Here is a 10507-nt window from a genome sequence, read left to right on the forward strand (position 1 = left end):
TCCATTTATTAGTAATATTTTTATTGATGAAAATTACTGTGTAAAATATTTAGAAACTACTTTAAATGTACGAATCGTTTAATATATAATTGTTTGTTGTAAATAAAAATAATACAATGGTAATTGGGCACTATTTTGCCAGCGTAATGACAGAAAAAACTTCAGCAGTAAATAATAAAAGAGCGCTTGGTTTGATCGTGTCGTCATATGTTGTAAATTTGTGAACAGTGGTTGACAATACTGAGAGATTTTAAACGTACGGTAGGATTACCGTGTTGTTTTTAGATAATAAACAACATTTTAAGTATGACAATAATACTGTAAAATGAAGACAAATAATAGATTTAGTCAAGCATCTACGCGGTCCACGTGGCTTCAATTTGGCGATGTTGTAGGCCTTTGTTGACTAGACCTAGTGTCATTCCTACCTAGGCCTAGCCTACGAAACGACTAGGCGAGAAAGACAAGACGATTGTACACAAATCGTACGTACTGCGTGCCTATTATAATAGTTATTGTACAAACAAATCTGTTTTATGAACCACCAATTTCCTTGGTTTGACGACGTACATGAAATTTAGTGTCTGCTATAGCCTGTTTCAGTCAAAGTTTTGGCTTTCCAAGCAGTTTTTGAAGCCGTAGAAAAAAACTGTTTAACAACACCTTCAATTTTTTTCTAATAAATTATAACAAAAACCGGATGATATTGTTGCATTATATTTTATTATTTCTGTTAAACATTAGTGTTTGTGAGCATGGAGTAATTGTGGAAGTAGTTCCAGTTTACTGTCTGCCTGAGAAAATTGATTCTGTTTACTTAACACTTATCTGATATCCTGTGGAGCTTGTAATTAGCTCAAGGACACTACACCCTGGTTGCAAGAGGCAAATTTTGGTAAAGGAGGATGGAACCTCATGGAGCCTAGCAATGAACCCTCCTTATATTTGAATCTCTACCATCTATATTTTTTAAGCCTTAACAAAAAAAAATCTAGTAGTGTGTGGCTGCCTTCTGATCCTCCCCCTTTCTCAGTTTTTTATACAGTACTTTGTACATCGCTGCACATGATTGACTTCATCAAGTGTTAGGAAAATAAACCAATGTAAGTGCTGGACTGTGACTTGAAACGAAATTACAATATGAAAAGCTTAGTAAAAAAGCAAATATTCCCAGGTCCATGGCTCCTTTGAAATCATATAAGGAAATAAATGACTCAAAAAGTCAGTAATGTGAGATACACATTCTTATTTCCTCATAATATATGTATCTTTCATTACAAAGATTTAATTATTCTGGTGTTTGAGTCAAGAATTCGTGGGAAAATTTTTCAAAGCACTTACATTGTTTTTAGGTAAGTGTTATGTTTTCTCTAATATCAAGGTGGATTAAGTAGGACAAATACAAATTATTTGGTAAGTAAATATTTTTTTTTTAGGACTAAATAATAATTCTTATTGCTTATTAGATACTTGACAATCTTGCTGTACACATTCCCCTCCAATTTGAGAACCCTCTAATTCTTTTCAATTTTAAACTTTTACCACGAAGTTAACTCTTTAAGGAGAGACCCAAGCCAGAGAACACCCACCACATTTTCAGGTCCCAGACAGGTGACAAATTGGAGTAAAAAACTGTTTAATCCACTTGTAATAGGTATGTAGGCACTATATAACTGCCTATTTGGCCCAGGGAAATGTTATAAATAGGGCAAAAATAGCTTCTAATATATTAGTACAAGTGATTATAGTGGTAATCGGGAAAATAATCGATAGTTACGCACACCTGGGATTACAACTCCTCAAACTACAACATCTATTTATGGAGAGAATATCTATCTGTGTATACCCAGGATTTATGATGGCTAGTACCGATATGTATATTAGGGTGGAAGTATTAGCTGTTAACAAAACATATGGCTATGTGTAGTAGACCTCCCTATGAAGTTGGATAGGCCTACAATATTAGGAATCCTCACTAATCTAATCTAATCTTATTATTTAGGCATCTAATTAAAGTGTTTATGAGCTAAATATGGTGCTGTGTTAAAAACAACATCAAGAAAATAACTCTAGAGGAAAAGAAAAGGAGTAACAGAAATCCATAAACAAAAAAAGCAAGAGACAGAAAGAAGACAGAAAGAATACATTAAATATTAACCGAAAATATCCTCTTTGCCTATTTCAAACATTATGGTGACATTTTGCTATAATGACTACTACAAAAAAATAAAACTAAAACACTGATGTTTTTATGTGGAAGTACAGTTTACTCTAGATATGAAACACAAACCTTTGATTGTGGTAATCAGGAAATATAAATAAAAATGACAAAATAATTTACTACTACTATAGTACTTAAAGTACTATTAGTATCATTATATACTACTATGGTACTTAAAAGTACCATAGTAATAAAATATAATCTGCTATTTTCATATAGTAATAATGACAATGAGATAGCATCATTAATAAATACTATATTATGTTACTACCTTAGTTTAAATGTAGCTTCCTGTAATGGTATAAATATGTTTTTTTTATAAAAAGGATAGGTACCAAGTAAAGATGTATTATTTAAGTTCAAAGGAAATGGTAATGGTTTTGAAATCTAGTCAATTATACAACTTTTAAAAAAATTAACCATACCCTAGATTTTAATGACTATAACAACTATGACTTTACAAAGGAAGAAAAATGTTAATGCTTTAGTTAGACACATTGAGGGTATTTCTTTTTTCTAAAATATTAGATTCAAAGAAAATAAATAATTTTAAAGATAATATTTTGGAGTAATTGAATTTACTGACAAATAATTAGCTGTTTTTGTAATTTACTATCAGTGCAAACAACAAGGTAGACATTACAAAAATGGAGTTGAAAGAACAGATACACACTTTGCGAGAAGGGGGCTGGAGCAGTGAGGCTTTCACAGCACAAGAACTCCTCGACAAAATGGAAGACTTACAAATGCCACTAATTCTAAAGGTTATTGATGGTTACTATGGCATTCAGCATATTGAGACATTTTCATCTGATCAAGTAAGATTTTACCTTTGATATGTATGTTATGATGTACTATGTTGTCAAAAAACACTTCATTAAATAGTTATTTTCTTAATTTAATACACAACTAAATATTGTTTCTTCGTGCAGATTTTATGGATTTATGGCAAAATTGAGCAGAAACGAATAATAGGGATTGATAATGAGGGTAACCACATTAGCATTCCATATGACACTCCGATACGATTTGAAAATATCAACGCCACGGATGAAGGTACTTTGTTTTTACTGATGAAATCTGCTTGCTTAAATCCTATCTTCTCTGTGTTTTAATATGCCTAATAAAACTCAAATCATGAGTGCTGAATTGAATAATGGATATATTGAAATGTCTTTTTGATAATTACAATTACATTTTAACAAAATAAATTACCTGACCTCATTTACACATTATTATTAACAATCCTACATATTTATTAATACTATTTTAAAATTTTGTTTGTGAGAATTAACTTCAGGATTATGTTATTTGTATATAAGTCACTCCATAAATCATCCCTCCACTATATCTCTAATCTTATTTCAATGAATTTTGATGTTAGCATCCACAGACTTAGGTCTACCTCATCTTCATCTACTATTCTTAACTATCAAATTGATCACCTTAAAACGTGCGGCAATAGTTCTTTTTTATTGCTTTTATTATTGCTTCTCCAAAGCTTTGAAACCAACCTGAGACTGCATGAATCTCCATCTTTTCTCTTTATTTTAATGCTGAGTTTCTCCAGGTTTGCTATTGTCACTTTCTATTATATTTCTTAATTAAGAAATATTTTCTAAAATTAGTTCAGTTTATTATGTTATAACTTTTCTTTTCTTCTAACATTAGACATTGGTCCTCAGAACTTAACTGAACTTCTTAAAGAAAACACCTTTCCCGTAACAGTGAGCATCTATACAGGTGACTTCAGTGCAAAAAGCATCGTCGGTACGGAACTATCGGCAGAATCAGTCGGCAATTTATCACTTACTAAGAATCACACTATGACAACTTTTATTGGTGTTTGTTTACAAAAAGGTAAGAAAATTACAAAAATAGTAGCACAAACGATAATGACAAACCAAGGTATATGACACACAAATCAGCTTTACATCACTTATATTTTCTGTATGCTGATGTATTATCCACAACCAATTTTCAATAAAATAAAGTTATAACTCAATGGATTAATTATATTTTGGCCTCTGGGTATGACAACTACATTTGTGGAGATACAGTAATATTTATCTAAAAATCAATGGACCCATTGGGTTTCTTTGAGTGTAATTAGACTTAATAAAATCCAAATTACATACATTCTTTTTTATATTTTTTACTGCCAGACACAATTGATGAGGAAATACAAAATCTACCAATGTATCTCAACAACAAATTCAAAATGGCGACTAGCAAGGACGAGGGCAGCAGACTGAAATTTGAAGAGCTAAGAGATGGCATGGAGAAGATGATAAACAGTGTTGTTGATTTTAAAACTTACACTGGAAGCTCAGGTACGGTAAACAATATTCAAAACTAAACAAAACAATGGCGGGAGAGTTTGATATCTATCTTTAACAAGCTCGCAAGAAACACACAGTATCCCACATCATTTTTTTAAAAATATATTGGCACAAATAGATAATTTCTTCTGCTGTTGTCACCACCCACTATTATCTTCATTATTATTAGATTATAGTAGAAAAAGTTTCTTTTACCATAACTCAACCTTCCTACAATCTACAAAAAAGTAAAAGTAAACCGAATATGAAAGTAATATATAGATTGAAAAGATAATTATAAGTTATGGAAATAATTCAAAATTCAATTTACCAATAAGTATATTACAGTAGAAATTCTCAAGTATGAGGAAGGGGTTTGGTGCTGTGGGAACCGTTTGGTTTTCCAATCCCTTGCTGTGCATTTCGCTTTATCTGAATTGCTTCTCTCCACCCAGGAGTGTAAATGGGTACATGGTGGGGTTGCCTACTCCTGAACTGATTACCAGCAGTAGCATTTAAAGCATGTGGACCCAATGACCAGGGAAAAGAACTGCGCTTTATAACCTCAAGGAAGAGGCACATTATAAATGCCAGTATCATTATGTAGCCCGTATCTTGGAGATCTTGCAAGATGTATTGAGTTGCCTAAATCCCCTTGAGGAGTTCTAGGAAATGATGATATTATTTATGCCAATACCGTCAGTATTTTACGAATGTAAAACAATAAATTTCATAAAAATGGGACTAGGTAATGGAAAGTTTCTATTGTACACTGTAAGTTGAAATGGAATATATTTTTTTTTTTGTAGTGTTTTTTTGTTAAAATTGTTATTATTTCGTTTTAGATATTATCATTTACGAAAAAGCTGATATTATGGATGAGGACATTAATGCACCCAATTACAACGCTCTAAGTCCACAGAAGTTCACAGTAAAAAAGAAAACGGTGCGACGCAGATCGAAAAATAGGCATTCCTCTGGAACAAAAGCACGATTCAGTTTGTCGCATATGGTTGCATCAGTGAGAAGGTTAAAACCAGAGAGCCGGAAATCAGTAATGAGCATGTCATCTGAGAGCGAATTAGCTGCACAGAGTGCTTCCTTAGAGACGTCAGACAGTCGCCATTTGATCAATGAAACGCACCTAGATGATTCTCAGCAGAATGCCGTATATAAAGCACACACTGACAAAGATTTTGCTGATGGTGGAAAACAAGCAATGCAACCCAAGGAATCAAATGAACTGAAGGAATCACACAAACCAGAGGAACCAAAGGAACCAGAAGCTTCTGAAACAGATTCTAGATCAACAACTGCTAGTACTCAACAATCTATAACTATCATTAAACCAAAACAAGATACAAAGATTACCCTTGAAAGGGAGCAAGAAATGAAATCCGACTCAAATTCACCAAAAGGTATAGAACCTCCAAAAAAATCCTTGCCAACATGGGCTACTCCAGCCTCGTCCAATACAGCTAGCTTAGTTGGAGAACTCCATCATATCTTAAAAAAAAAAACTGAAAGTAATGATGAGACAGAAGAACTTGTACCGAAGACAAACACTGAAGAAAAGTATGAATTATCATTGGCAAAAAATGAAGATCTTAAAGAACAATCAGATAAAACTAATGGTAAACCTCAACCACAGCCTAGACCAGCAGTTGCCACAAAGCCTAAAGTTACACCAAAAGAAACTGCATCTAAGCCAACAATTGCCACAAAGCCTAAAGTTACACCAAAACCCAAACCGAGACAGAGCGCCATTTCAAAACCACAAGAAGATGCCAAAATAGACAATAATGGAAACGCCATAGACTCAGATAAAATGTAGTGAAATGATAGTAAAAAAAATGCACAATTAATATTACCGTAGTTCCTCTATAAGTTTATTTCCCCCACAACCCCTGAACACAAAATACTGCTGATTTTGCATAGGACATAAAATTTATATACTATTGGATAACTAGAATGCTTCGAAACAATCAGATTGTGTGAAGCGGTAGGTAAATCCACCTATTACTATAATTAGATCCATATCCTTATCACTGTATAAGACCTGTCATATTCATGCGAATCTTGTATACAATCTATCTCATTTATGTATACAAACTTTTGGGAACCACTATTAATCGATTGGCCTAGGTGTATCTAGTTTCTGATTTTGACCAAATTGTTTTGTTAGAGTAATATGTTGTACTGTAATATTGGAGTGGAAGCTACATTTTTTAGAATTTGTAAATCAGGGTCAGTAATCACAGGTTAACTTTTATATAAATTAGAAATAAGAATTTGTTTAAATGCTACCCGATTTTTTTAGATATTGTATTCCTGTCCTGAAGGGCAAAACAACAATTTTGCTTTGCCCTTTTTTAGATATGATCAGAAAAAAGGATATCTATTGTATACTAACAATAGGAAGCTTTTGATTTGTTCGACAAAGCGATGCCAAAATGGAATCACTCATGCGTGACCATCCTACCAGATGTTCTACGTTCTGCATACATAGATTGACCAAATTGCGTTCTACAACCCATGTGACGAGGAGAATTAACGTTCTGCGCAGAAGAATTTGAGTGACTTCATTAAGTTCTACATCCTACTGTCGTCGTGTTAATTCAAAGCTCCCTAATATTAATGGTAGAACTTTGAACATCAGTTATGGAAAACAAATATTTAATAATTAAAAAACTAGTAACTTAATGACCTTGTCATAATATTATTTTATACTGTTTATGCTTTAAAAAAATAAAAATATTCATAAATTAAAGTATTATAATTAAATGTATCTTCTATATATTACTGTTTAATACATCACAATAGGTTCTTCAATATATTAAATTTTAAATTTTGAATAATGCTTTAACAGCTGTAAAGCCCTTTCTTTTACAAACAAAATGGTATGCCCATATATAGACATAATATGTCTAAATATGATGAGATGTCATAATGACCATATTAAAATATGTCACATGTTTTTGTCAAATAAAAGTACTGTAGATAAGTTTATCAAAATACTACATGTTTCATTATGCATTGCCACACCACCTCACACCTCTGGATCTACATCTTCTCTTTACCCTAATGTGTGATAGGCACCTATTGAGTATACCACACAAATTAATTTCACTGTGGTTATCCTTGGTATTCCAAATCTTTCCATTTTTTTAAACAATTTTTTAAAGACCAAATGAATAATGAAATTATTGAAAATTAGTCTGCTGCCCTCTTTTAGCAAGTTACCAAGTCTTAAGGTCTGTCTAGATGATCAAATCTTATTTTAATGTATGTATGTCCATATAAATAATCATTATAATAATATATCGTTCTTATATAGCGCTTAATGCCTTTACAAAGCCTCTAAGCACTTCACATTACTACCCCGGTCATTGGATCAAACACGTATGGAACACATTGAACACCAAATTAAATTATTAAGTTAAATTATATTATTATTCCATAATATTGCAGCTAGTAGTCAGCGCAGTTGTGTTGGAACCTACCAGGTACCCACTTGTACTCCTGGGTGGAGAGAGGCAACCGTAGATAAAGTGCCTTGCCCAAGGACACAAGCGATTTGCACAGTGAGAGTTTCGAACCCCCGACCTCGAGGTTGGGAGTCCAAGCCACAACCGATGCGCTTCTATTATATTATGTGCATATATATATGTCATGATGTGATGTCATCATGACCATATTTAGGCATGTCACATGTTTTTGTCAAATAAAATCTGAAAGTATGGACAGTGCTTTGAAAACAAAATAAATTTCATTTTTAATTAACATCTTTAATTTTTTTTTTGTATAACTTATAAATTACAAATATTAATTTAATTACATGTCTCCCTCTAATTAAAAACACTTTTGGACAGGGGGTTTCCATGGTCTTTAGCAGCTTTGGTCTCTAATTAGAATAATAAACATAAAAGAAATTTGTTCATTTGGGACCATAGAAAAGTGGTCATTATTTAGAGGTGGTCATTAATTGGAGGGGTCTTAAACTGGAGGGAGACCTGTATTTATATTCTTTAAAAAAACACCATTTATTGAGATAAAAAATTGTACACGCTCGTGTTCTGTAATTTTGCAACATTTTTTTTATTCATAAAATTAACTGATGCCATTCAAATTTGATGGAATCAGACAAAGTGCATACCACTGGGACAAATTAAAAAACTCACAATTATGCAAAATACCGATACTAACATTATCTTGTCTCTATATGGAGGCTAATATATATCTAAAAGTATGATAGCTAATCATATATTTTAAGGAGAAAAATATGTCTATCTTTCTTTAGATACGGCACATTAAAATGAAGCAGTCTCCTGGAATCAACATGATCTTGGCTCTCCCACAAGCAAGCAAAAATCTCACACAAACAAACCCATTAATTATTTAGTTACATAAATCAAACTACACTAATTGGAATAGAGCAAAAATATTCATTATAAATAGTCTTAGTTTATTTCTTAAATTATTGTCACCACAGCAATGCCACAATGATTTTTACATTATTTTAGATGTTATAATGTTAATTCCATTTGAAGATTGTAACATACTGAATGTGATGAAATAATACTGCCTTGTTTTTATATACTTCCAAGCTTATTTTTTATTAGAGACACATTTGATTGTGGGGTAATTCAGTCTTTTAGTTGATGCAGCATTATGTCCGCTTTCATTGATTTTCGTACGGTAACAAAATTAATGGGATAAAGATGTAGTGACAAGTGACTACAACTTAATTACCAATGGAGAAACATCAAAATACGTTGGAACATATTATTAGGCGCATAAAAAATTCCCACCACATTTATGTTGAGAATACATTATCCTGTCTAGAATAATAATTTGAAAGTTAATAATTAGTCCAATAGGATTACTAAACAAATACTGGTAATAATTATTTTGTTCAAATTTGGAAGTCTCTCACATTGATCCTTAAACATTACATTTACTGGCATGTGTTCTTTAGTAGTTTGGATTAATTTGTATTTCATGAAAAATGAATATTTCACAATGGTATTGTGATAAACTTCTTTAGGAGTACATTGACTTGTGAAACACCAGGTTTCTATAGTGTGGGTAATTTGTTGTTTTCTGTTCCTCAAACCTTTGTAATCAAGGTGAATATTTATGCTTGGAAGCGGTGAGAATGTCTTTAGCTTTTATGTCAGTTTGATGTTCCATAAAATCCTGATATGATGAATAAATAATACATTTGGAAGTATATAAAAAGTATACAGCATCAAGCAAAGGAAACAAAGTTTTTACTGTAGATATGGAGAAATTCTAGTCGTACTAATACTTACAAATATTTTAAAAATAAAATCAGAAAGAATTTAGCACTGTAAAATGATTAGGTATATTTAAAAAGTTCATATATTACAAAATGAAATATTAACATCATTTGAATTACATTTAATGGCATTAATTAAAATTAACATGATCAACAACAACGCCAGTAAAATATTTTGAGTGTATATTGTATCGAGTACATTATGTGGGTTAAAGTACATTTAAACTGCCTCACAAGATTCATTAGAAAGAAAATAATAGGTTACAATGCCAGAAAAAAATGATATACATCAAGATTGGTAAAAAAAAATCACGAAATAAACAATGATGCAATTTGATATTCCAAACACACTGCAAACCGAACCCTAAATACGGTACATCTCTACTGAAATACATTTCATTATATTGACGATCATCTTAAACCATCCGAAGGAGTTATGTAGTGTTTAGAATCTCTGCACAGCTAATAACGATTAGTTTATCTATTTCTTCTTGAAGGAATATCGACAGGATAATCTACGTGTAAATCTCAGCTTCTACATTACTTTTTTTTCTGAAGATAAGGACATTCGGCAAATGAACTTGACCCGAAAAACATACTGAACCAGGTCCCTTCTTGCTACTCCACCTTTGACCACATATCTTCAGGGCATTGCCTATGAAT

At 32.0% G+C, this 10507-nt stretch overlaps 1 protein-coding gene across 2 annotated transcripts; it reads left to right on the top strand.

The window, feature by feature from the left end:
• The first annotated feature begins 820 nt into the window (after nucleotides 1–820).
• On the top strand, nucleotides 821–7551 carry LOC117101265. 2 transcript variants are annotated; one of them, XM_033241219.1, is made up of 6 exons: nucleotides 821–1352; nucleotides 2841–3039; nucleotides 3154–3277; nucleotides 3893–4081; nucleotides 4387–4554; nucleotides 5388–7551. In XM_033241219.1, exons 1-6 carry the CDS (start codon nucleotides 1210–1212, stop codon nucleotides 6374–6376), a joined length of 1812 nt encoding a protein of 603 aa, XP_033097110.1. In that variant the 5' UTR covers nucleotides 821–1209; the 3' UTR covers nucleotides 6377–7551. The 2 variants fall into 2 exon arrangements, with proteins under 2 accessions (XP_033097110.1, XP_033097111.1); XM_033241220.1 differs by having other exon boundaries at nucleotides 1211–1413.
• The last annotated feature ends 2956 nt before the right edge of the window (nucleotides 7552–10507 follow it).

The sequence above is a fragment of the Anneissia japonica genome, unplaced genomic scaffold (assembly GCF_011630105.1).
Source record: "Anneissia japonica isolate Jap-2015-1 unplaced genomic scaffold, ASM1163010v1 scaffold1859_len985614_cov190, whole genome shotgun sequence".
Classification (NCBI taxonomy): domain Eukaryota; kingdom Metazoa; phylum Echinodermata; class Crinoidea; order Comatulida; family Comatulidae; genus Anneissia; species Anneissia japonica.